This window comes from Oryctolagus cuniculus, chromosome 8, assembly GCF_051225735.1.
Source record: "Oryctolagus cuniculus isolate XC-2025 breed Fujian yellow rabbit chromosome 8, ASM5122573v1, whole genome shotgun sequence".
Classification (NCBI taxonomy): domain Eukaryota; kingdom Metazoa; phylum Chordata; class Mammalia; order Lagomorpha; family Leporidae; genus Oryctolagus; species Oryctolagus cuniculus.
The window spans coordinates 40,266,576-40,294,541 of NC_142874.1; the positions used below are offsets into that span (position 1 = coordinate 40,266,576).

General features: G+C 43.4%; 1 protein-coding gene across 1 annotated transcript in view; it reads right to left on the reverse strand.

Annotated features, from left to right (window-relative positions):
• Window positions 1-27,966, reverse strand: part of DCHS2 (dachsous cadherin-related 2) — a 237,902-nt gene that overhangs the window by 74,236 nt on the left and 135,700 nt on the right. The window contains exons 4-9 of the mRNA XM_089302325.1: window positions 22,084-22,320; window positions 19,332-20,348; window positions 14,227-14,414; window positions 13,408-13,507; window positions 9,959-10,113; window positions 7,776-8,616 (exon numbers count right to left, since the gene is read on the reverse strand). Coding sequence (XP_089158451.1) covers window positions 7,776-8,616; window positions 9,959-10,113; window positions 13,408-13,507; window positions 14,227-14,414; window positions 19,332-20,348; window positions 22,084-22,320 — 2,538 coding nt within the window. The remainder of the gene's footprint in view (window positions 1-7,775; window positions 8,617-9,958; window positions 10,114-13,407; window positions 13,508-14,226; window positions 14,415-19,331; window positions 20,349-22,083; window positions 22,321-27,966) is intronic.

Here is a 27,966-nt window from a genome sequence, read left to right on the forward strand (position 1 = left end):
AGATCTCTATGTCTCTCTGCCTTTCAAATAAAAAGGAAAGCAAATACAAATTTTTAAAAAGAGAAAGAAAACCCATCCCAGTTACAATATCTATTCTATACCATCAACTGAGAGAATTGCACCCTAAAAATTAACTACCTACCCAACATTAACCTTCATTTTAAAATATATCTATGATATTAATAACAGAATTTTCATCTCACATGATACATCTAATTTAAAGGTGAAAAAGTTACAAAATTGCAACCACATTCTCTAAGACATTTGACTGTCTTTTTAAAACTAACAGTGAAGAACAAAGATATTCATGACAATAAGTCACAAATAAGATGTTCTCTCTATCTGCTGCCCTATAGCAGTATAACTCATGTAGCCTTTATAGGATACAAATTTTCACATTTTTCTTTCCAGGATTGCTGCTTGCTCCTGCTATCCTATAACAACTTTTCTTCAAATAATTAAAGGTGTTGACTGAATCAGATTTTATGAGATTGTTTTTCAGTAATTACAGGTCATTTTATTCTTCATGGCCATAGCCACTGAAAAATTCACTGTGTCTTCTATATAAGAAATCTGAGCCTTATGCAAGACATAAACAAGAGTGTCAAATTGTTAAGTCAACAACAGGAGTCACTATGCACTTACTCCCCATGAAGGATCTCTGTCCTTAATGCGTTGTACAATGTGAATTAATGCTATAACTAGTACTCAAACAGTATTTTACACTTTATGTTCTGTGTGGGTGCAAACTGATGAAATCTTTACTTAGTATATACTAAATCGATCTTCTGTATATAAAGATAATTGAAAATGAATCTTGATGTGAATGGAATGGGAGAGGGAGCAGGAGATGGGAGGGGTGCAGGTGGGAGGGAAGTTATGGGGGGGAAGCCATCGTAATCTATAAACTGTACTTTGGAAAATTATATTTACTAAATAAAAGTTTAAGAAAAAGTGAAAATACAAGAAAAAAGAAATCTGAGCCTTACGCAAGAAAAAAACACATGCCATCTCCTATGCGCACATTTGGCGAGTATCAGTTGATGTCTTTCAAGAACGTCTCAATGACGTTTAAACAGCAAGTGCGCTTGCTCGAAATCCACGGTGCTTCTAGCACTGAGACACAATGCTAGTCGTGTCTCAAACAGACCTTCCCCAGCCATCCTGGAAGACGTTCTGAGTCCTGCTGAAACAGGCCCGTGGGGAGCCCCAGCGCCACAAGCAGTCAGCAGCCTGTGTCTGGGCTATCTGTCAGTGGACATGTAGGTGGTGTCCACACAAACCTCAGAATGGAACCATATGTACAGGATTTAATACATATTTTGATGAAATTTCCCAGCAGAATATAGCCAGGCTACAGCCATGACATCCAAATCCTACATGTGCAGTCTCAACTCCAATAATGCTCTAACAGTTGGGCCAGATGCTATACATCTGAGATTTATTTTTTAGGCTCATGTGTGAATGATTTTATTTTTTTCAGAAAATGCAATGATGATCCATTAATTTTCCAATATCCCCTGAAGAATCAGGCAGAGATAAGTTTATTTCAGAATTCACAAGGCAGACACGTTGTCCTTACACTCTTCTATCAGACTACATAAAGATTTGGGAGGGCATCTGGCAAGGTGGTTAAGATACCGCACCCTACATCAGAGTGTCTTGGTTCAAATCCTGGCTCTGATTCTGACTTTGGTTTCCTGCAATGCACTCTGGGAGGCAGCAGTAATGGATCAAGTACATGAGTCCCTGCCACCCAAATGGGAGACCTGGATTAAGCTGTGGGTACCTGAGTTAAGCCTGGCCCAGCATTGGCTGGGGCAAGCATTTGGGGACTGAACCACAAAATGGAAAATTTCTGTCTCTTTGCCTTTCAAATAAAATGAAAATAAATGAATTTTACAATCATAGTATCACTTCTTTGAAAAAAAGCACATGAAGGGGCCAATGTTGTGGTGTGGTGGGGTAAGCACTGCCTGTGATGCTGGTATCCCACAGGCATGCTGGTCTTTGTCCAGGCTGCTGCACTTCCGATCCGGCTACCTGGTAATGAGCCTGGGAAAGCAGTGGGAGATGGCCCAAGTGTTGGGGCCCCTGCCACCCATGTGGGAGACCTGGAAGAAGCTCCTGGCTCCCAGCTTTGGCCTGGCCCCAGCCCTGGCTGTTGTGACCATTTGGGGAGTAAACAGTGGATAGAATAGCAATCTCTCTCTGTCTCTCCCTCTGTTTATAAAACCCTGCTGTTCAAATAAATAAGTTTCTAAAAAAAAATCCACATGAAAATGTATGGTGGATTATCTGGCACCATAGTGTCAGCAGGAGAAGTTAAGTGACAGTGAGTGACATTTCTAGAGAGTACTTGATTGTGAGTGAATGCTTCTGAGAAAAATAAAAGGTCCCAACTGATGTGAAAGAGAGGGTCTCACTGTGCAAATGAATTCAACAGGCAAACATTTCATATATTATTTCCTACCATTTAACAGACACATGCCTGCGGGCTCTAAAAGATAAATTTTCATAATGACATCTTTGAATAATGCTGTGGATCTGTCATCTTCTTAACTTGGTAAAATCTTCTGTCCTGTGGGGACCCACAGTGGAGACAAGGATGTTTGCCATCGTATATTCATGAAACGAGAGCTAGCTATAGGAGCCGGCGCGTGGCTCACTTGGTTAACCCTCCACCTGCGGTGCTGGCATCCCATATGGGCGCCAGATTCTGTCCCAGTTGCTCCTCTTCCAGTCCAGCTCTCTGCTGTGGCCAGGGAGTGCAGTGGAGGATGGCCCAAGTGCTTGGGCCCTGCATCCACATGGGAGACCAGGAGGAAGCACCTGGCTCCTGGCTTTGGATTGGCACAGCGCTGGCCTTAGCAGCCATTTGGGGAGTGAACCAATAGAAGGAAGACCTATCTCTCTCTTTCTCACTGTCTATAACTCTACCTGCCAAATAAATAAAAAAAGAGCTAGCTATAAGGCGTAGTTAATATCAAGAAACAGGCCGACTGAAATTGGTTCTCCAAAGATGGTACTACCACTGTGCTTATTCTACATATTTGTGTAAATTGAAGGTATAGCAAGTCAAAAGATTTTCATTAATCTATTTGGGATGTAAATATGTATATGGGGAGAGAGACACACAGAAACAGTGAGAGAACACGTTCCCTCATCCCCTGGCTTACTCCCGGATGTCAGCAACTGGGCCTGAAGCTGGGAGCAGAAACTCAATCCAGGTCTCCCACGCAGGTGGCAGGAACCCTTGACTTAGCCATCACCACTGCCTTCCAGGGTCGTCTTTGGAGAAAGCTGGAGTCAGAAGCTGGAGCCTGGAACCATACGCAGACACCCAGATAGTCCAGTACAGGACGTGGGTACACTAACAGGCCTTTTGTTCTGTTGGGGGAGGGGGCAAGGAATCTTTCCTCTACTGGTTCACTCCCCAAATGCCTGCAATAGCCAGAGCAAGGCCAAGTTGAATCCAGGATCCTGAAACTTAATCTGGGTCTCCCATGTGGGGGACCAGGACCCAGGTACTTGAGCCACTGCCTGCTGCCTCTAAGGTGTACACTAGCAGGTGTCTGGAATCCGAAGTAGAGCTGGGATTCAGCCGAGGAACTGTGATTTGAGATGTGGGCTTTTTTCATGAGGCCTGATGCCTCCCCCAAGCCAGGAATTTAAAGTGCACATGGGGGTGGGTATCACACCTAGTGAATCAGGTGCCAGCAAAGAAGACTGTATCGTATACTGCTGTGTGTGGGCTCATTCCCAGTCCAGCTCCTGACTCCAGCATGTCTACTAATGGGAGCCCTGGAAGACAGTGGTTATGTGTCAAGTAACTGGGTTCCTGCCATCCCCAGGGGAGAACTGAATTGAGTTCCTGACTCCCAGCTTCACTCAGGCCCAGTCCTGACTACCGCAGGCATCTGGGGAGTGAATCAGTAGATGGGGGTGGGGGGTCTCTCAAATTAAAAAAAATTTTAAAAGAAAATTTAAAGAGGAAAGTGAAAGGATTAATCTAAGCAAATGATGAGAGACATTAATTAAAAGTGACAGAAAAGGAAATAAAAATTCTCTAAATTGAAATGGTAGAAGTAAAATGGTCCCTGCTGGCAACCAATATGATTTAATATATAGATGACCTAAAGACCACCAAGGGGCCGGCACTGTGGCGTAGCGAGGGAAGTTACCACCTGCAGTGCCGGCAACCCATAGGGGTGCCAGTTCAAGTCCCAGCTGCTCCACTTCTGATTCTGTGCTCTGCTATGGCCTGGGAAAGCAGTGGAAGATGGCCCAAGTTCTTGGGCCCCTGCACCCACGTGGGAGACTCAGAAGATGCTCCTGGCTCCTGGCTTCGGATTGGCGCAGCTCCAGCCATTGCAGCCAATTGGGGAGTGAACCATTGGATGGAAGACCTCTCTCTCTCTCTCTGCCTCTCCTTTCTCTGTGTAACTCTGACTTTCAAATAAACAAATAAATCTTAAAAAAAAAAAAGACTCCACTAAATTAGCAGAATGGCAGGACACAAAATCAACATACAAAAGTCAAGGAAGTACCTGAAAAGGAAATTAGAGAAGCAACCTTCCTGATAATAATACCAAAGGGAATTAAACTCTTCAGAATAAACATAATGGGATGAGAAACTTGTATACTAAAACCCACAAAATACTGATGAAATTAATAAAGACACAATCGAATGGAAAGATATCCTGTGTTCATGATGTGCAAGACTTAACATTATTAAAATGCTCATGCTGTTAAAAGGATCTATAGATTCAATACAATCTTTATGAATATTCTTGTCTCATTTTTGAATAGAAAAAACAATCACAAAATTCATATGCAATCTGAAATGATCCCAAATAGCCAACAAAATCTTAAGAAAGAAGAATAAAGCATCACACTTCCTCATTTCAAAACATATTACAAAGCTACAGGAATCAAAACAGTATGTACTTGCACAGAGAAGGACATAAACACTAATGGAATGGAGTACACAGCTCTTAAACCAATCCAAATGTATGTGATCAACTGATGCTGGACAAGGGTGCCAGGGATACACAAAAATGAAAGGACAATTTTTTCAACAAGCAATCTTGGAATAATTGTATGTCCCCATGCCAAAGATGAGCAGGGCACTTGTTTTATACTGTATGTAAAATAAACTCAGAATGGGTTACAGAATTAAATGTAAGCCCTGAAACTATAAGACTCCTGGGAAAAAGCATAGAGAAAAAGCTTCACTGATATTGGTCTTGGCAGCGGCTTCAAGGACATGATAACAAAACTATAGGCTACAAAATCAAATAATGGTACAACACACAACTGAACATCTTCTTCCCAGTAAGGGAAAAGGCGACCTATGGAATGGGAAGAATATTTTTAAACTAACATATGTTTTTTTAAAAAATTTTATTTATTTATTTGAGAGGGAGAATTACAGAGAGGCAGAGAGAGAGAGAGAGAGAGGGAGAGACAGTCTTCCATCTGCTGGTTCATTCCCCAAATAGCCACAATGGCCAGAGCTGCACTGATCCAAAGCCAGAGCTGTTCTCTTCCAGGTCTCCCACGCAGGTGTAGGGGCCCAAAGACTTGGGCCATCTTCCACTGCTTTCCTAGGCCACAGCAGAGCTCGATCAGAAGTGGAGTGGCTGGGACTCAGCGCCCTGCTAATGTGCCTGGGAGGTAGTGAAAGATGACCCAAGTGCTTGGGCCCCTGCACCCATGTGGGAGATCATTTTGGAGTTTTGGTCTCCTGGCCTTGGCCTGGACCAGCTGTGGCCATTGCAGTCATTTGGGGAGTGAACCAGCAGATCAAAGATTTTTCTCTGTTCTCTCTTCCTCCTCCCTCCCTGTCACTCTGACTTTCAAAGCAAAAAAAAAAAAAAAAAAACTTTTTAAATAATCTGGCTGAAAAATGGACAATGAACCTGAATAGACACTTCTCCAAAGACAACATCCAAATGGCCAACAGATATATGAAATAATGTACAATGTCATTGGTGATTAGGAAATGCACATCAAAATCACAGTGAGACGTCATCTCACAACTATCAGGATGGGTATTAGGAAAAACAAGGGCCAGGCATTTGGCATAGCGGTTAAGAGACCACTTGGGATGCCCGTAGCCCATGTCAGAGTTCTTGGGTTTGAGTCCTGGCTCCAGATCCTGCCTCCAGTTTCCTGCTAATGTATATCTTGGGAGGCAGCAGGTGATGGATCAAGGAGTTGGGTCCCTAACACCCTTGTTGGAGACTTGCCTTGAGTTGATAGTTTGTGGCTTCTGCCTTGGCCCTGGGCTGGCTGTTGTGAGCATACGGGGAGTGAATCAATTGATGGAAGACCTGTTTGTGTGTGGGTCTCTCTCTCTCTTCAATAAAGTGAACAAAATAATTTTTAGGAAGAAAAAAAAAGACAGAAGTGTTTAGTAGAATGTGGAAGTCCTAGAACCCTTGCACACCACTAATGAGAATGAAAACTGTTGAAGCCACTGTGTAGACCAGTGTAGAGTTTCCTCAAAAAGACTAAAACTAAGGGTGGACATTGGCCATAGGGGTTAAGACATCTCCTGGGACTCCTGCACCCCACACGAGGGGACCAGAGTTTGACACCAAGCTCCAGTCTCTGACTCCAGATTCTTGCGAATGCATGTCCTGGGAGAAGGCACAGAGTGGCTCAAGTAATTGGGCTCCTGCCACCTGTCTGGGGGGACACGGATTGAGTTCCTGGCTCTTGGCTTCAGGCTCTGCCAGCGGCCACTGTAGGCATTTGGGGAGTGAACCAGTAGTTGGGGGTGCGCTCTCTCTGCCTTTCAAATAAATAAATGGATAGATAAATACTTTTAAAAATTAAAAACAGAGCTACCATATAAAACAAACAACTCCACTTCTAGATATTTGTCCAAAAGAATTGAAATTAGTCTTGAAAAACAGTAGCACTACGAGGTTCACTGTAGCACTGTTCACAGTGACCAAGATGAGGAAACAACTTAAATGTCTACCGGCATTCTGAGTGGATAAGAACAATCTGGTAAACACACACAATGGAATACTCTTTGGGGCCGGTGCTGTGGCACAGCAGGTTAAAGCCCTGGCCTGAAGCACTGGCATCCCATTTGGGTGCTGCTTCTATTCCCGGCTGCTCCTCTTCTGATCTAGCTCTCTGCTATGGCCTGGAAAAGCAGTAAAAGATGGCCCCAGTCCTTGGGCCCCTGCACCTGCATGGGAGACCCGGAAGAATCTCCTGGCTCCTGGCTTCGCATCGGCACAGCTCTGGCCGTTGCAGCTATCTGGGGAGTAAACCAGCGGATGGAAGACCTCTGTCTGTCTCTACCTCTCTCTGTAACTCTCTTTTAAATATAATAAAATATTTAAAAAAAAACAATGGAATACTCTTCAACCTTAGCAAATAAAAAAATTCTGCAGTATGTCACAACATGGAGGAACTTCGAGAACATTAGCCTTGGTATAATAAGCCAGCCCCAGAAAGGTAAATGCTACATGAGTCCACTTACATAAGGTATTTAAAAGAGTCAGATAGAATCAAAGAATGGAACTGTGGATGTCACAGGCTGAATGGAGGGGGGTGGGGGTGGGGGGCTCAAGTTTCAGTTATGCAAGATGAACAAGATCTAGAGACCTGCTATGCAACACGATACCCAGAGTCAACAGATTCGTACTGTACCTTTAAAACTTCGTCCAGGGAGTAGGACCCATGCTAAGTTTTTTCACCACAATAAAATATAACAAGAATTTTAGAAAACGCCATGAAGGACACCGCACCTGATGACTTGTCTAACGCAAAGGCCTTGTTTTCATTTCCCGAGAGGATGCTGTATGTGACTTTTCCATTCCTGCCCGCATCTGGGTCTCGAGCAGTGACACGGTGGACCAAGGAGCCCACCACTGCATCCTCTCTGACGTGGGCAACAGGGGAAGACACAATGGTGGGGCTGTGGTCATTTACATCCAGAATCACGACTTTGGCAATGAGGGATGCCACTCGCCGGTCCGTCACGTTCACAGCTTGGTCAGACGCAGTCACTGTCAGGGTGACAGTGGCAACACTCTCTCTGTCCAGGGCAGCTGCAGTGACCAGTGTGCCGAAGGAGGGGTGGATGAGGAATGGATTCACTCCAGGGTGGTGGGATTCAATGGAGTATTGAATTCTACTGTTCAAAAAACTGCCATCGCCGTCTTTGGCATTGAAGACGTATACCAGAGTCCCAATGGGGACATTCTCTTCCACGCTTATCACAATGAGCTCTTCCTGGAAAGACGGGGAGTGGTCATTCTGATCTTCCACGTCGATACTGAGGAAGACCGTGCTGCTCGGGATGGGGTCCCTGCTATAGTCTTTAGCGACCACTCGGAAAAGGTAATGAGATCTAAATTCATAGTCAAGTTCTTTGGCAAGGAACACGTCTCCTGTTGTGCTGTCGACGTCGAAGGGACCGTCGCTGTCATCTGCAGCGATGCTAAAATGCAACTTTCCATTATGATGCTGGAGGTGATCCGGGGGCTTTCTCAAGCTCATCACTTTGGCAGGCTTCAAGTTCTCTGGTATAACTAAATGTCTGATATTCTGAGCAATGGTAACTCTCCCTGTGGACAGTGGTATCACCTAAAGCAAGAACAAAATGGAGCTGTTAGTTTGGGGTATTTTTTAAAGACAGTTGAGCCAACACATGCTATGATAGTATAAAAGCTAATTCCTTTTCTTTTGTGTGATGTACATATGTTAATTGCTGAGAAAGCCTTTTTTCTATCATATAATCCCAGGATGTCTCAGAAGACGGAAAACTGGCAAGGTGCGACAGAATTTTCCACATTTCTGTCTGCTGTAACAGGTGAAATGAAAGCATGGTGAGGCCGTGCAACAGCTGAGTGGAATGGTGGCCGTGGTGTTCTTCACTGCAAATGCAGGCTCACGAGTGCTCTAAATCCTGGAGACCAGTCTACCCACAAGGTCATCTCTTTACATTGAAGGATCACGTGTCTTCAAAACAAGAAACTTGAAATATGACCTTGTAGACTTTTCTCAAAACCCACATATATTTAATCTAGGAAAGTATATAATTTAGAAATAGAACTCTTTGGGACACATAATTTTGAGTATGCACACACACACACACACACACACACACTGATTACCACGTGCATCAGCAAAAAAAAATATCTAGTTATGCATGGTCACCTTATTTTTGACTGGTTTGTGTTACTTTTTTTTCTTACTAAGAAAACTTCCTACAACTTGTTCACTCTCTACAATTAAAGGTAAGTCCTCAAATACATGTCTTGAGCAACTTTGCTAAGCTTTAAAAAAGTGCAAAAGAAAACACAATGTGATTTATCACATGGCCATGTGTTTACATACTAAATTCTCCCACAAATTTATTAGGCCCTTAAAGCTAGGAGTAAGTGAAAGGCAAGACACATTTGTTAAACGTAAAGCAACACAAATGCTCTTGCAGCAATGAACATCTTGTCAAGTACTGTATAAAGCTAATTTTTAAATTATTTAGATCTAAATACTCTGCAAGTAAAAACAAAATGGTAAATACATATGTATGATGTGTTCTTAAAATAATACTCATGCATTGACTGTATTGTCACTCTAGATGCCTGCATAAAAATGAAATGAGGAACCAGTGTTGTGATATAGTGGGTTAAGCCTCTGTCTGCAACAAAGGCAACCCATGTGCACACCGGTTCAAGTCCCAACTGTTCTATTTCTAATCCAGCTCCCTGCTGATGCACCTGGGAAAACAGCAGACAATGGTCTGAATGCTTGTGTCTTTGCTCCCAAGTAGGAGACCTGGAGGAAGCTCCTGGCTTTGGCCCGGCCCAGCTCGGGCCATTGTAGCCATTTAGGAAGTAAGCCAGTAAATGGGAGATACCTCTCTCTCTCAGTATCAAATGAAACCTTCAGAATACCCATCTGCGTTTTACCGGGATGACTTTACCTGAATATTAACAACTGCCTGCCCCTGAAGAGGAGGAACTCCCTGATCACTGGCGACAACAGTCATCCTGTAGGAGGCTCGATGATCGTATGAAAGGATCCTGGTTGTTCTTACTTCACCGCTGTTGGCGTCAATCTTAAAGTGATCAGATTGGTCTACACACACAGACACAAAAGTGAGAAGTCAGTGTTGACTGACAAGGCAGAAAACAGAGAATCAGTGAATCCAACATCTCTATGATCATCTGCAAGAGCGAAGGTAAAATCGCACTAACTCATAGGCAAGAAATATTTCAGATCTTTGAAAATATTATTATAGGAATTTTCAAGCATATAAAAAAGGAGAATGATAAAATGAACTCACATATGCCCACCAGCTAGTGCCAATAACAATCAATTCATGGGCAGTCTTATTTAATGTGCCATTTTTATACTCCCCGTCCCCAATTTTCTTTTGAAACAAGTCACAGAAGTCACATTATTTCCTCTGTATATATTTCAAGTGCATCTCCAAAAGATAAGGACTATTTTAACAAAATTACAGGAGCATATTACACTTTTAAAAAGGACTTCTTAATATCATCAAATGCCCAATAAGCTTTAATACATGTAATCATCTCACGAATATCTTTGTATTTTTTGTTCCAATTAGGATCAAAATTAAGTCCATTTATTGCATAGTTCTTCAGTCTATAGATTCTTGCCATTTGAGTCCTTTTTCCCTTGCAATTCACTGGTTGAAAAAACAGCATCATGTTTATCTAGATTTGGCTGCTGCATCTCCAGTACATAGTTTATGAAGTTCCTCTGTCCAATGTGTTTTATTTAAATTGGGCGGTAAAACTAGAGAACTCTCTAGGCTCAGGCTTGATTTTTTTTTTTTTTGGCAAGATTACATCACACATGCTGTGCTTCCCTTCAGAGGTATGTGTCTGGCTGCCTTTTGTTGCCAATATTGGCCCTTGTTGATACACAGCCCAGATCCCCTAAGGGTTCATTAAGTGTTGCAAAGCGTAGTATTCTGGTTTATTGTCTCTTCTGCATTGATTAGCTGGATTATTTCAATAAAGAGAAACTTTCTCCCATCTCCTTTTTGGGCAACTCAGTAAAACAGTTCACAAATGAATACCACACTAATGAATACCTCTGAAACCCACGTTTCGTTCCCTTACAGTAAGTCTGTGCTACACCCTACACTTTTCCTTATGAATCTTTTTCTTTTTAGATTTTTATTTATTTATTTGAAATGCATGGTTACAGACACACACAGACACACACACACACACACACACATCTTTTACCCACTGGTTCATGCCCCAATCAACAGCCAGAGGGGGGCCTAGTGGAAGCCAGCAGCCTGAACTCAATCCGGGTCTCCCACATGGGTGGCACTTGAGCCATTTTCTGCTGCTTTCCCATGTGCATTCGCAGGGGGTTGGATCAGAAGCAGAGCAGCCAGGGCTTGAACCTAGTGCTCACATGGGATGTGGACATCTCAGGTGGTGGCTTAACCTGCTGCACCATAATGCTGGCCCCTTTCTTTGTGAATTTACTAAGGTGAATGAGGACTTTCTTTTTCAAAGGTTCTGAGTGGTTAAAATGCTAGCGAGCTCTGGTGTTGGCAGGCTGCCCAGGAAAGGTGCTACCTTGGCCCCAGTGATTGCCTGTAGCATCTTTCGGATCTTGCGTGAAGATGATCAGCTCACCTGCAGGCAGGGGCAATGCTGATTCTTGCTTTCCTATGTATGCATCAAATGTAACGAAGAAACAGTGTCTTTAAAAATACTATAAAGCACTAGGGTTTTTTTTTCAAACTTTGTTTTAAACTTTTGTCAAATAAATTGTTAGGAATGATACACTACTATAGTTTTAATAATCTATGACTATTTTAAAATTTAGCACACATGAATGAAATAGATATATTTTCATTTGGTTATTGTTTATAGCCGTTGCCTATATTCCTGATGAACTAAGGTCATTTTACTTTTTATTTGTTGAACTCCTTATTTAGTGGAGTATTAAGCCTTTGACAGTAACAAATTTAAAATATGCTATCTCAAAAATAAAAAAATAGAAAGTTAAAAAATAGCCTAACACGTGGTACCAACTAAATTTAATGACAGGAGCAAACCTGTCACCACGAAAATAAAGACACAGAAGTGGGGCTGGTTTTGCAGCGTGAAGTATAAAGCCACCAGGGGCATCCCATATGGGCACAAGTCCGGCTCCCAGCTGCTCAACTTCCTTCTGATCCAGCTCCTGGTTAACAGCCTGGAAAAACAGAGGAAGATGGGCCGAGTGCTTGGGTCCCTGCAGCCACATGGTGAAGTTCCTAGCTCCTGGCTTCAGCCAGTCCCAGCCCCAGCCCCTCTCTCTAATTCTGACTTTCACATAAATAGATAGATCTTACACACACACACATAAAAGTATGCCTGTCTTAATGAAGTTCCTATGTTTACATACATAGGCAGATACACATACGTGGCATTTTCTGGGTATGATCAACTCTAACCTCAAGAGTATCCTACATGGATGTTTACAGATTCTTGGCATTCACAATCACGTTAAATACCACTTCTTACACAATAACTACCACCTTCTTTTCAATAAAAGATGATTTGTACTTCAGCTTACAGTAAATTAGTCATTAGAGATGGATGGTTACTATTTAGGGGTGAGGAATCTTTTTTTTTCTATCAAGAGCCATTTTTATAACATCATTCATGGGCCATAAAATATTATCAGTTTAAAATTAGCACACTAAAAATATATTGAATTTGAATTTCGAGTCTTGCCTGCAGTGGCCTAGGCAGGGCCAGACCAAATGATTCCATGAGGCTTCATATGGCTTGTGGGCCACATATTCCCCACCCCAACAGGATATAGATTTCTTTAAAGAAGATTTGCTTATTTTATTTGAAAGGCACAGTTACAGAGAGAAAGGGAGACACACACAGACAGACAGACAGAGAGACAGAGAGAGACACAGAGAGAAATTCCATCCACTGTTTTACTCCTCAAACAGCCACAACAGACTGAAGCCAGGAGCCAGGAGCTTCTTCCGGGTATTCCCATGCAGGTGCAGGGGCCCAAGAAGTTGGGCCATCTTCTACCGCTTTCCCAGCTGCAGCAGGGAGCTGGATTGGAAGCAGAGCAGTTGGGACTCGAACTGGTGGTCTTGCAGGAGGCAGCTTAATCCAGTATGCCACAGTGCCAGCCCCAGGACATAGATTTTTCATTAAGGTTTTGAAATAAATTCTTCTTTCTTTCTTCTTCCTTCTTCTTTTTTTAAGAAAATAGCTGTGATTCTTGACAAAGAAAATGTATTTTATCTCTAAATTGGTGTTATTTTTCAAAGTTAACTACGGTAATCTGGATAATCACGGTACCAAGCTAAAAGAAAGAGGGAATTCTGTAGATTCTTATCCTTGTATGAACAGTGCCTTTTACCTGAAGCTACTGAATAGATCACTTCTGCATTGTTTCCTTCATCAAGATCCTTTGCAAACACAGTTGTGACCAACATATTTACGGGTTGGCCCTCCAGAACCTGTCATTAAAACAAAAGGCTTGCGGTGAGTCGGTGCATCTTAACACACTAGTGTATAATAGTAGACCTTTAAATGAGGGTCTGCATCACACACAGCATCGTTTAGCTACTTAAAATGTACTGAGAACCCACAGGAAACCCTACGTAGAATTCAAGTGTCTACCATGTGGAGCTAAGTGAGTGCTGCACTTTTTAATCTGAATGAATTATCCAAAACATTTCAACAAATTCTGGGGGAAAGAATCATTTATCAGTTTCTAAGGATATTGTTTAAAAAGTTGTGATGGATTAAAACACACTTAAGAGGAATAGGAACCTGTCTTTCAGGCAACATATCTCAGCGAGCAGGAATATTGAAATGCATGTGTAGAATTCAAATTCCAACGTTCAGAAGCCAACTCCGCAATTAAGCTTTGGGTGTTTAAACGACAGAACTGTAATTAAAACATTATAAAAGCAATGTGTTTGGATACAAAGGGCAAACTTCCTCGTTGTTATAAAACAATTAGAGGTACCAACCCAAACAGCACATGCATCCATTTCTCTCTCTCTCTGTCTTGTTCTACAGCATGTGCAGAATCTCTAGGTCTTCTAGAAATGTATGCATCGCCACACCAAGATGAGTTCGATAAATTCACAGCTTTTACCACAAGATGGTGCTCAAAACAAGTGACTGAGCCCATTCTGCATTCACTGCAAGGCCGCCCCACTCCACCAACCTTGACGTGCAATTCTTCTCCAGGGAGACACTGTGGGAAAAGGGGCCTGTTGTCATTGACATCCGTGACTGTGACATAAACCGCCATGGTGGCGTTCCGCGGTGGGGAGCCGTGGTCCGTCACCAGGACCGTCACCTGGTGGTGCGTCTGATGCTCACGATCCAGTGCCACCCAACTGATCAATTCACCTGAGGAACACAGATGTTTACACTGGGTGTCAGCATACTGGCATGGAGAACTGCCCGCAAAATCAATCACAGTGAGCGAAATCAAACAGTCGGCTTGGAGCAAAACTTCCGGGACCGCATACTGGCAGCATGAACGGATGTTCCGAAGTGGCTCTTGAAAACGTCACTTCAAATTTGTCATACTCTGCATTTCAAGTGTCTATCGTCAACCATTCCAACTTTTTAAAAAATGATACAATCTTTGCACAAATTTAGTAATAAGATTCAAAATGACTGCTTATCTCTGTTGTTGCTGTATGAGGCTACTTCAAAAAGTGAATGGAAAGTTGGCATTAGATGATGAGCTTATTTTGATGCAAAAAAACTTTTGAAATTCATTCATAGTTTTTTTTTTTTTTTTTCAAACCTGCATTTTTAAAACCCCTTGTATAGAATAGTGGAAGGTTTGAGTCCCAGTTGCTCCACTTCCAATGCCTTCCAGCTCCCTGCTAATGTGCCCAGGAAAGCAGTACAAGATGGCCCAAGTGCTTGGGCCCCGCACCCACATGGGAGACCTGGAAGAAGCTCATGGCTCCTGGCTTCGGATTGGTGCAGCTCTGGCCATTGTAGCCATTTGGGAAGTAACCAGCAGATGGAAGATAGAAGACCTCTCTCTCTCTCTTTTTTTTTTTTCTTTTAATTTTTTGACAAGCAAAGTTAGACAGTGAGAGAGAGAGAGACAGAAAGAAAGGTCTTCCTTCCATTGGTTCACCCCACAAATGGCCACTAAGGCCGGTGCGCTGTGCCGATCCGAAGCCAGGAGCCAGGTACTTCCTCCTGGTCTCCCATGCGTGTACAGGGCCCAAGGACTTGGGCCATCCTCCACTGCCCTCCCAGGCTAAAGCAGAGAGCTGGACTGGAAGAAGAGCAACCAGGACAGAATTGGCGCCCCAGCCAGGACTAGAACCCGGGGTGCCGGCGCTGCAGGTGGAGGATTAGCCTAGTGAGCTGTCCCTACCTCTCTCTTTCTCTATCTCCCTCTGTAACTTTTTCAAATAAATGAATTAAAAAAAACACACACACAAATATAATCATGGAAAGAAACGTATTTTGTAAGCTTTAAATTATACACAATGGTAATTGCTATCACACGTTAACAGTAATATCTTCTGAAAAATCAAGCGATGTTCCTTTGGTAATAGTTTGTCATATATAAAGTGTTTTTTTTAAATCTCACAAAGTAAATGTGTAGCAGTAAATAGCAACATCCTGAATAATTCTTAATGCTTTTCCAAGCCTTGTTTTACAAATCCTTGCCTAGAACTATACTGTCTTTGGCAATTTCTCCCAGGCTTCAGCCCTGGAGAGCCAGGCATAAAAATCACAGCTGACTTTCTCTGTTGGCAACATGTCCAGCAGCCCAACGGCTGCTGTGAGGCACAGCCAAGGCACTGGTTTCTTCACTACTTAATGGCAAAAGTCAACATGAAGAGCTCCCACCAAGCATTCTTATCACTAAGGATTTGTCCTCCTCAAGTAAATAAAGTGGCATTGCATTTTTTTAAAAGCTTAAATGATGAACAAAAAATTTATATTTGGGTAAATTGCTAGATTGGTGAGCCTAACACAGTGTTCACTTTATCTGTTTGCTGTATAAACTGTATTTATAACTGTGGCTTTAATAAAAATTATACCCATAACTGCATTTTTAAAGTCCTAAATTGCAATGCCAAACTTTTTCTTAAATCTTTTCAGACAAATTGATAGGAAATACATATTACTATAGTTTTAATGATTTTATGACTTTTAAAATTTATGAGTGAGGTTGAGCACTTTTTCATTTGATTATTGTTTTCTGCTAGATTGTGGTCTTCTTTTTATTTGATGAATCCTTAAATATTACTTCAAAACTAATTAATAAAATATTAAGTTAAAAAATTAAGTTCCAAACTGTAATTCCTTGCAAACTCTAAATCCTGAATCGCAAGCTCATGTTTTACAAGGATATTTCCAAAGCTTGTGACAAACGGAATTAAGAGAGGACTTTATTTTGATACAGAATATTCTGAAATCCATGCATAGTTTTTTCATAATGCACACGTTCCCAGAACTTGTTTGAAGCCCCTTCATACTTTGTGAGCAGACTCCAATCAACATGTAGAAGTTGCCTGAAGGAGGGACATGCAAAAGACCAGAGACTCAGCCTGGGGCCAGGATGGGTGAGTCCAGGGGAGGTTCTACAGGAGCAAGAGCCCTGGTCACCAGGACGAGTGCTCAAAGCACCAGGCCAGGAAGGACATTTTCTCTGAAAATGGAAATATTGCTTAGCCTCTCAGCACCCTTGGTCCATGTTACCTCTCTCCATTCCTGGTAAGCAAATCAAGCTCTGGAGTTAAGCTACTTGCTTGAAGTCATTCGATGAAAGGAAGATTGGGCCGGCACCGTGGCTCAGTAGGCTAATCCTCTGCCTATCGGCGCCAGCACTCCAGGTTCTAGTCCCGGTCGGGGCGCCGGATTCTGTCCCGGTAGCCCCTCTTCCAGGCCAGCTCTCTGCTGTGGCCCGGGAAGGCAGTGGAGGATGGCCCAAGTGCTTGGGCCCTGCACCCCATGGGAGACCAGGAGAAGCACCTGGCTCCTAGCTTCAGATCAGCGCGATGCGCTGGCCGCAGTGCGCCAGCCACGGTGGCCATTGGAGGGTGAACCAATGGCAAAAGGAAGACCTTTCTCTCTCTCTCTCTCTCTCTCTCTCTCTCTCATTGTCCACTCTGCCTGTGGGGGAAAAAAGAAAAAAAAGAAAAAAAGAAAGGAAGGAAGATTGGACATGTAGTCTCCTGAATTTGGGCGCTGGATTAACTGCAGCAGGAAGATCACAAGGGAAACACCATAGTTTGCATATTAAAAAAAAATAAATTGCAAAATGAAGGAGAAGACAGAGAACACTTTTTAGCCCTGCCGAGTCAAGTGCAGGCAGGGCCGCTCTGTATCCTGGGAGGTGGGTGTCGTGCAGAAGGGGCTCCTCCTAAGGGGTCAATGGAGCTGAAACCCCGTCTGTCTGCACCCTTCCTTGGAAGCCACACGCCCTGGGGCAAAGGTCCTATCTGCTGATCTCCCACTCACACCCTGGGACCCTTGAAATCCAGGCTTGAAAAACGTGATAAGCGGCCAGCGCTGCAGCTCACTAGGCTAATCCTCCACCTGCGGCATGGGCACACCGGGTTCTAGTCCCGGTCGGGGCTCCAGATTCTGTCCTGGTTGCCCCTCTTCCAGGCCAGCTCTCTGCTGTGGCCCGGGAGGGCAGTGGAGGATGGCCCAAGTGCTTGCGCCCTGCACCTGCATGGGAGACCAGGAGGAAGCACCTGGCTCCTGGCTTCAGATCAGCGCAGCATGCCGGCCATAGCGGCCATTGGGGGGGTGAACCAAAGGAAGGAAGACCTTTCTCTCTCTCTCTCTCACTGTCTAACTCTGCCTGTCAAAAAAAAAAAAAAAGAAAAAGAAAGAAAGAAAGAAAGAAAGAAAAGAAAAATGTGATCAGCACTGCATTCAAGTTCCTGACCTCTGAATGGCAGGCACAGCAGGTGCACAGGCCACCTACACTTGGCACCTCCTGGATCCTATAAGACCGAGGCTTCCTCTCACCTCCCACCCATCCTGTGACTATGGGCTCTCTGCGCCTCTGCTTACCTGGCTACAGATTGCAGTGTAAATGTGTTTCTTGAAAGTCCTGGTGAATTTATGGAATACTAATTTTAAAATATTATTATATTTTAAAATTTTTTATATTTAATTTTTAACTTAAGACCTCAGAAAATCTCACTGTCATTCTTCCTCTTTTGCCCCCAGCTTCCTTACAGGAAGGGCAATCGTTCCCAAGAGGGAGTCTGAAAGTTTAACTAACGGGTTGACTTCCAGTTTTACATCAATGACATTAATATTTCATAAACTATGTTTTGCCGTGGGGCCATCGCTGAGGCGCATCCCATATGGGCGCCGGTTTGAGACCCGGCTGCTCCACTTCTGATTCAGCTGTCTGCTGTGGCCTGGGAAAGCAGTAGAAGATGGAAGATGGCCCAAGTCCTTGGGCCCCTGCACCCACATGGGAGACCCAGAGGAAGCGCCTGGCACTGGCTTCAGATCGGTGCAGCTCCAGACATTACAGCCAACTGGGGAGTGAACCACTGGATGGGAAACCTCTTTCTCTCTGCCTCTTCTCTCTCTGTTGTGTAACTCTGACTTTCAAGTAAATAAAGAAATGTTATAAAAAAATGTTTTGCCATTTTTGAAAAGCGTATGGATGAGAAAGGACGGCTGCCGAGAAACGATTAACCTTGATGCAGGGTTCACTGAGTCCAGTTCTGCCCATACCTCTCACTCAGATTCAGAACCACACACAGCCCTTGACCGCTGAACAATCAGGACCCATTCTGAGAAACACGCTCTTAGGGGCTTTTGTTGTTGACAGAACGTCACAGAGTATTTACTCTACAAACCTACCTGGATTATCCTACTGCACACCCAGGCTACGTAGTACTAGCCTAAGGCTTATCAGGCTCCAAATCTAAACCGTGTTTCTGCTCTGAATATCATTGGCAATTGTAATGCAATCAAATATTTGTGCATCTAAACATATAAAAGTACATTAAAACTATGAGGCAATAGGAAGTTTTTCAGCTCCATTGTCATTCCATGGCACCACTGTCATCGATGTGGTCTGTTGACCAAAACCTCAAACTGAATATGAGCCAAGTGAAGTATGAACCATTACAGGTGAAATTCTATTCTATTTTTGCTACACTGCAAAAATATATAATAGTACCACCACCAAATACAGTACATACTAAAAATTCTTGTAATTGTATGTTTCTATGAAATGCTACACCTGAAGAGTTGTGTTTTCTCAATTGGATTTTAAAGGAATAGGTGAAAGCTGCAAAATGCTACCTGTATTGGGATTCATCTTGAAGAATTTTCCATCAGACAAAAGGAAATAGGAGAGCTGTCCATTCTTTCCAGAGTCTGCGTCAATTGCTGTAATTTTGCCTAGGACCCCTTGGGGAGCAGGGCTCTCCTCAACTTTCAAAAACAACACACCATGCAAGAAGGTGGGGGGGTTGTCATTCTCATCCAGGACATGAACAATTACTGAAGTGCTCACATTTTGCAACAATCTATCCTCCGGGATCCAGGCAAAGGCTCTGAAAGTGTACGCTTGTGTAGATTCATAGTCGAGCTGTCGCCGCAAATAAATCCAGCCCGTGTAAGGGTGGACTCCAAACACGGCAGAGCTCACGCTGGGTTCCAGTGAGTACACAACCTGCGACATTATGGGTTGTGGGCTGAGCGGGTAGGCCTGTATTTGCAGGATGTGTGTCATCAGCGACAGAGACTCACTCACTTCCACTTGATAGACCAAGTTTTCAAAAGCCAAGCGTGGGCTTTGTTGCGGCTGCTCTATGACCACAGTCAATAGCAACAGGGCTGCATGAGGCGGGACACCCAGGTCCTGGGCCCTGAGAGTGAGCGTGTGATTCCGCGGCACGTGGCCAGCAAGGCTCTCGCTGAGGTGCACCACGCCAAGCTCCCGGTGGATGGTGAAGATGCCGGGATTCGGGCTCGCGATGTTGTAGCGGATGAGTCCATTCAGCCCACTGTCTTTGTCTTCTGCACGCGCCAAGTACACGGCTGTGCCGGGAGCAGTGGTCTGCGGTACTGTGATCTCATCCGAGGCTTTGGGAAACACGGGGTGGTTGTCATTGACGTCGATGACGGTGATGTTGACTTCCGTGCTGCTGCAGGCTGCGGAGCTGCCCAGCTGTGCCTGGACCGTGAGCACAACCACAGGCTGTGCTTCATGATCTAGAGGCTTCTGGGTGCGAATCGTGCCCAGCCACGGGTGAATGGAGAATGTTCCATCCAGATCTCCAGAGGAAATTCTGTACAAGTTTGGTTCTGAAGAATCTGCAGAGAGCAGGAGGGAGGTGGGGGGGAGAGAGGGAAAGGGGAAGGGGGGAGAGAGGGAGAGAGGGAGGGATTATCATTGTATCTTAAGTACTAGAATACTATCTACTAGAAACACTGAAAATGAGTATATGGATATATATTACATCCACAAGGATACTGTGCCATGTTTTCTTCAATTCTCCAAAGCCTGTTGAAAATAGGACACGTGATTTAAGATATTTTTTGACTGACAAGGGGCATGCCCAATGAACAAAGAGCAAAACCACAGATTTCACTGTCTTTCTCCAACCTTCTTGCATCAGAGAAAAAGGAAAGACATTCAGAAAATAATCTTTGTTATGTTTGAAAAAGCCAGGTGAAGTTCATGTTGATATTTTTCTAGGATGTTCATCTATGCATGGGAAACACCATCCACAGAGTTTGGCGGAGGGGGAAGAGAAGGAACAGGTGGGGACTGGGAGAAGGATAAGCTGCTTGGCGAGGTAATCCACTTCTTGGAATGCACCATGCAGAGACATCTCTGCAAATGTGGGACAGCTGTACAGGCTATTTGTTCAAGTACTACTTGAACTAGTAGAAGTTTTTAAGTATTCAAATGGGAAACAAAAGGGGAATGTTTAAGTAAAACATTGGAATGGAAAGAGTATGCAATTTAATTTTTTTTTAATTTTATGTATTTAGAGAGAAAAAGAAAGACAAAGATTTGCCATCTACTGGTTCACTCTCCCAATGCCAAATTCAGGAGCCAGGGACTTAATCCAGGTGTTTCATGTGGGTGGCAGGAATCCAATTACTCAAGCCATCACTGCTGCCTCCTCGTGTCTGCATTAGCAGGAAGCTGGAGTCAGGAGCCAGAGCCAGGAATTGAATCCAAGTACTCCTATGTGCAGTGTGGGCATCCTAACTAGGATCTTAACTGTGAGGCTAAATCCCTACCTTGCATTTTTTTTGAGACCAAATGATATTGAGTTACTTGGAAAGCTGTTTAGTCCATGCTTAATGGGGGAAAAAGGTAGCTGTATAGCAGCAGGAAATACAGTAGGATGTATTTTTGTGGGAACAGAAAAGATTTAAAACTGAGTGTGTGTGTGTGTGTGTGTGTGTGTGTGTGTGGATGAATGGGTTAAAGGAGACATACACTTGCTACATTATAATTATTCTATATTGTTTTAAACTCCAAAAAAAAAATTCCTATGATCTTGTGGTCAGAAAAAAAAGTACAGGGTAGATGGAAACAATGTTAGAAGAATACAGGGCAAGCCACAAGTTGTACTCTCTCCCTCAGTCATCTTGCATGGAAAGGAGAAAAGAAGGATTCAAGAATTGAGAGCCTGGGGCTGGCGCTGTGGCACAGCAGGTTAAAGCCCTGGTCTGAAGTGCCGGCATCCCTTGTGGGCGCCAGTTCTAGTCTGGGCTGCTCCTCTTCTGATCTAGCTCTCTGCTACGGCCTGGGAATGCAGTGGAGGATGGCCCAAGTCCTTGGGCCCCTGCACCCGCATGAGAGACCTGGAAGAAGCTCCTGGCTTCAGATTGGTGCAGCTCCGGCTGTTGTGGCCATCTGGGGAGTGAACCAGTGGATGGAAGACCTCTCTCTCTGTCTATCTCTCTCTGTAACTCTGTCTTTCAAATAAATAAAATAAGTCTTTTTAAAAACAAAGAATTGAGAGCCTAAGCGAAGAGAGGAAATGTTCCAATAACGGACTCAGGTGCTGCGTAAGAAACAAGTACTTACTCAAGGGCTCTCTTGCCTTCACTGTCCCAACGAGGCTGTCCACAGGCACATCTTCATAAACCGCGAAGTTATACTGAGGCCTTTCAAATTCTGCAGGAGCCAGTGGTGTCTGGAGAATGTGGATGGTGACGTCAGCGTTCGTGGCAGCTGTGAGCCCACCGCCGTCTCGAGCACTGACCATCAGCAAGAGTGTGGTGGACTCCAAATGACTCAGAGTTGATGTGGAGTAAATAATTCCTGGGTGGGATAGGAGGAAAATGAACAGCGTGCAGGATATGCTGGTGAGCACAGTGAAACCTGCTCTGAGCAGCCTACTGAGAGGTTCAGCTTTGTGTGTCCACTTCACTGGGCCCTTGGATGTCTATACATTTGATGGAATGGTATTCTGTGTGTCCGTGAGAATGTTTTGCAGGACAGCAACATTTAACTCCACCCACTGAATAAAGCATATGCCCCCCCCCAATGTGGGTGGGTCTCATCCAATCAGTTGAGGGCCTTAAGAGAATATAAAAACAGATCCTCTCCCAAGTAAGACACAATTCCTTTTGCCTAGTGGCCATTTAACCAGGACCTTTTTATTTTTTTATTTGTTGTTTTTTTGATATTTATTTTCCTGACCTCATAATCAAGTAGAAACACTGAATCTTATTGGGCCCTGAGCCTGCTGACCGGAAGTATAGTTGGTTCTCCTGATTCTCAGGTCTTTGGGCATAGACTGGACCTTCACCATCCACTCTCCTGGGTTCAGCCCCTGGACCAATCCTGCAAATGTTTGGGACTGCTCAGGCTCCATTACCACGTGAGCGGAATTTTTTTATAATAGATCTCTTGTTACATATGTACGTGTTCACACACATGCATGCACACACACACACAGCCTATAGATTCTGTTTCTCTAGAAAACCTCAGGTTTCTCATGTGGATATATCCATCTTCCAACCAAAGAACCTAAGCATATTTTTAAATGATGGTGCATTTTCTATAAGGTTCAATTTCAGTGTCAACTGCCTCCAGAGATATGGCCAGCTGGTAAGGCTGCAGAACAGCAAGCATGCAGCGAGCATAGGGAGGGCTCCCAGAGACACTGTCGGTATAGACTCAGGATTTTACAGCAAAATAGTGGAGCCTGACTCCTAACCACTAGAATCGATTCAGTTCAGCTTATTGGGCAATGGAACTCCAGAGCTTCTTACTCCTCTGTAGCTGTAACTTAGTGTCTGTTCATCAACCTTTACTTATCATTCCGCCCTCCATCCTTCCCTCCTCGTAACCACCATTATACTTCTAATTTCAAGGAGATCACCTTTTTTAATAGATTCCACATAAGAGTAAGATCATGTCATACTTTTCTTTCAGTCACACAAATTTCTAAGTCAGATCTATCCCATCTTTTATTGGTGCGTTTTTGTCTTTAGAAAATTTTTACTTATATAAGGTGAACAAACTTCATAAATACAGATTTAGTAACATAGAGATACTTCCCACTGTATCTTCCCTTCCACCCAAACTCCTACCATCCCTCTTCCTTCCTTTCTTATTCTTTTAATTTTTACAATGACATACTTTCAGTTTAGTTTAAAATCATAAGTTTGAGGCCGGTGCTCTGGCACAGTGGGTTAAAGCCCTGGCCTGAAATGCTGGCATCCTATATGGGCACTGGTTCAAGTCCCAGCTACTCCTCTTTCCAATCCAGCTCTCTACTATGGCCTGGGAAAGCAGGAGAAGATGGCCCGAGTCCTTGGGCCCCTGCACCCACATGGGAGACCCAAAAGAAGCTCCTGGCTTCTGCCTTTGGATCGGCACAGCTCCGGCTGTTGTGGCCATCTGGGGAGTGAACCAGCAGATGGAAGACCTCCCTCTCTGTCTCTACCTCTCTCTGTAACTCTTTTAAATAAATAAAATAAATTTAAAAAATAAAATAAAATTATAAGTTTAACTCTCTATTAAGTAAAAAATTCAACAAACAGGAAAAAAAGAAAGGACTTTCCTGTCGACAATAGTAGAGACAAGAAATATGCACCCTGGAAAAAATGGAAAGATATAAACAAGTGTCAAAAGAAGTCATCTTTGTGGGCTGAGGTTATGTAAGGTTACCTCTTACATTCTTATAGTTTAAAAACATTTAATGAACATGTTATCTTTGTAATACATATGTACATATATATACTATAATATTAAAGAAACTCAAAAAGAATCTCTTTATATTGTTTGTTACTAAAAATGCTAATTTATTTATACTTTCTTTTAATTAAAAAAAAACAATGATTTATTTATTTGTTTGAAAGGCAGTGTTACAGAGACAGAGAGGGAGAGACAGTGGTTCACTCCCCCAGTGGTTCAGTCCCCCAATGGCCACAATGGATGAGGCTGGGCCAGGCTGAAACCAGGAACCAGGAGCTTCATCCGGGTCTCCCATGTGGAGGTAGGGACCCAAGAACTTGGGCCATCTTCCATTGCTTTCCCAGGCACATTAGCAGGGAGCTGGATTGGGAGTAGAGCAGTAGGGACTCGAACGGTGCTTATATGGGATGCTGGCATTGCAGGCAGCAGCAGCTTAACCCATTATGCCACAATGCTGGCCCCTATATCAACTTTTTTTAAGGCTTCGATGGAAACTTGAAAACTACATGTAGTGAAATGTACATCAGATCTTAAAATCAATGCCTCTCAAAATAATTGCACAAGATATTTCTCTAAAAATAGGATTCCTGTTATATAAAAAGTTTCAAGAATGAATATCAGCAGAAATTTCAGAACCAGCAAGTGAAGACATTCAAGAGAACTATATTCCATTAAATGAATCCCCAAGGCTGAAATAAACATGCTCTATTATTTGTCCATAAAAAGCTGAAAATGAAAAATATTTCAAATGTTCAAATAACTAGCAAAAATGTGTTATAATAACACATGGTAAATTGAGAACTGTAATAGAATTAACACTTGTACCATATTCATGATGCTATTTAAAAACACTGTCTCTAGAAAAGTCATCTGATATCTAATGATCTCCTCTCCAGAGTCCCAAAGTGGCATTTTTTAAATTGAAATGGTTTAATAATATAAGGTGTTAGGATCCCATTTATTTGATGATGGCAAGCAAGAAGGAATGTATAATTTAAATGACACTATCAATATTTTATCCTTGTTATCACATGTTATTTAATATAGAAAAATTAAGTTTATTGAGATCTTAACAAAATTTTACTGGGACTGGCATTGTGTGCACTGAATAAAGCCACCATCTATGATGCCAGGATTCTATATTGGTGACAGTTCGAGTCCCAGCTATTCCACTTCCAATCCAGCTCCCTGCTAATGTGCCTAGAAAAGCAGCAGAAGATGGCCCAAGTGCTTGGGCCCCTGCACCTATGTGGGAAACCTGGATGGAGTTCCAGGTTCCAGACAGTGAACCAGCAGATGGAAGATCTCTCTCTCCCTCTCTGTCTCCCTCTCTGTCTCCTTCTCTCTCTCCCTCTCTCTCTCCTTCCCCCCCGCCAAGTAAATAAAATAAATCTTTAAAAACAAAATTTTACTAATGAATGCCCATTTTGTTTCTCAAATTACAGGTTCTCTGTAAGTTTGAATGAAAGGGAAAGGGAAGAAAAAAGGAGACAAATACAGAGGGCTATATAAGTGTTAACTGTCAAGACGCTGCAGCCTTAACAAACCTACACAAACTGATCAATAATCAAGCATGATGCTGACCAAGTAGGTAAGCAGGGCATTTCAATCGCAGGGGAGCAGGAGACAACAAAGTTTAAAGCTATAGGTAAACAGGGAAAGTCCACATAAATGTTACCCATTACAAACCAGGCTTCCTGGACAACTTTGCATAGAGTAACCATGTCAGGAAGTGAATTTATGTTGGGGAGGGGCAGGAATCCCGAGTCCCAAAGAGATATAGCTTGGGAAGGTAAGAAACAGCATAAGTTCTGTTCTTGACTCTAAAGATAAATCCCTCCAACTTCAGGTTTTCAAAAGAAAATGTCCAGCCGGCGCCGTGGCTCAATAGGCTAATCCTCCACCTTGCGGCGCCGGCACACCGGGTTCTAGTCCCGGTCAGGGCGCCGGATTCTGTCCCGGTTGCCCCTCTTCCAGGCCAGCTCTCTGCTGTGGCCAGGGAGTGCAGTGGAGGATGGCCCAGGTGCTTGGGCCCTGCACCCCATGGGAGACCAGGAAAAGCACCTGGCTCCTGGCTCCTGCCATCGGATCAGCACGGTGCGCCGGCTGCAGCGGCGGCCATTGGAGGGTGAACCAACGGCAAAAGGAAAACCTTTCTCTCTGTCTCTCTCTCTCACTGTCCACTCTGCCTGTCAAAAAAAAAAAAAAAATGTCCATTATATATCCCTTCATTTCTCATTTCACAGAAACCTGAGAAGTAGACATCATCATTCTAGGGAGTGTCTGCATTGATATATGTATAAAAACATGGACATGTGTATACACACATATTTATATACACAGAAACACATACACCTGCATGTACATCCGTGTAACATGCTGATCTACCCCAAGTTCCTGTGCTTGTTTTGGTCAAGGTGCTCAGAAGGACATGGGCATGTCCTAATTTAATCAACATATGTAATTTTTTTCAGCTAGGAAAGAGTTTTCTTTGTTAATGACCCCAACTGTATTTCTTCAGATAAAAGAGTTTTAAATACAATACTCACAAGAAAACAAGTTAGAGTGCATTATCCTGCAACTCATTACCACTAAAGCATTGCAAAGCAAAGCAGCCTGGAAAAGTGGGTATGAGAGAAAGGGAGTTAGAGAGGGAAGAAAAAAACACTTAAGTTGACCAAGAGGAATTCTTTTTTCCTTTTTCTGCTCTTGGGAATTATGAGGTCCTCGTAAGCACAGCTCATTTCTGTAGCAGATTATTTTCCAATCCTACAAAAAGGAGCCAAAATGGAGAATCCCTTAAGAACTCAGAAGGTGCATCATTAAAAGCCTCATTGATTCAGGAGCAATTACTCCAGCCTTCAGTCACCAGACACTTCCTCCTCCAGTACCCAAGCATCAGTGAGATGACAACACGTATCCCGTGACTGCTTTCACTTCCTTTTCCTGGCATCTGGGCATGCACAGTTCAGCACCTTGAGGAAGTCAGATGTCCTATTCACATACTTGTGTGAACACAGGCCTTGGGGCTGAAGTGGTGCTGCGGGTAGCGGTAGCATGGGAACTTGTGGATCATGTGGCTGGTGGTGCCCTGAGCACTGGCAATAGTGTGCTGAGGGAACAGAACAAAGGGGAGAAAGCCAACTCGTTGCCCATGGCAGCATCCCTGCCTGTCAGCCCCAGAGATGCTCCCCATGCCAAAGAGGACCTAGGGCGGGGATAGAAGTGTTTGCAGTGTGGCTGGCCCTGAGTCCTTCAAAGACCTTCCAGTGGCCATGTCGTGGTCATCTTTGAAGACTGTTGAACAGTACCAATTCTGTCCTTTTTAGAGTTAACATACAGGGTCTCAGCAGTTCCATGATGGAGAGTTGTCCTGTTCTTGTCTTCCTTGTCCTTTTTGGAAATGGTAACCTTTCTCAAAGGAAGAGGAAGAACAGTTTTACTTCAGTCCCCAGGGTACCCAGATGCACTGTGGGATCATTGGATGCAGGCAGGTTTTCACGGTTGTATGACAAACAGACATCATACCCTGATTCTAGATTTACCAACAAATTCCTGTTCACCCTCTTTAGTAACTCATCAGTCCTATGTGCCTGAGGGTCCTTAAAGGAATTCAAAGAAATACTGACTCCCCATTAGGATTTGAAATATGAGAGTACACCCCACCAAAATCTACACTTGTTATTTCCACTGCTTCTGGTTTGTCTCCAGCTGCTGCTGTGAGTTGAGTGCTAAGTCTCTGGGATGATGTGTCCCCGCCCA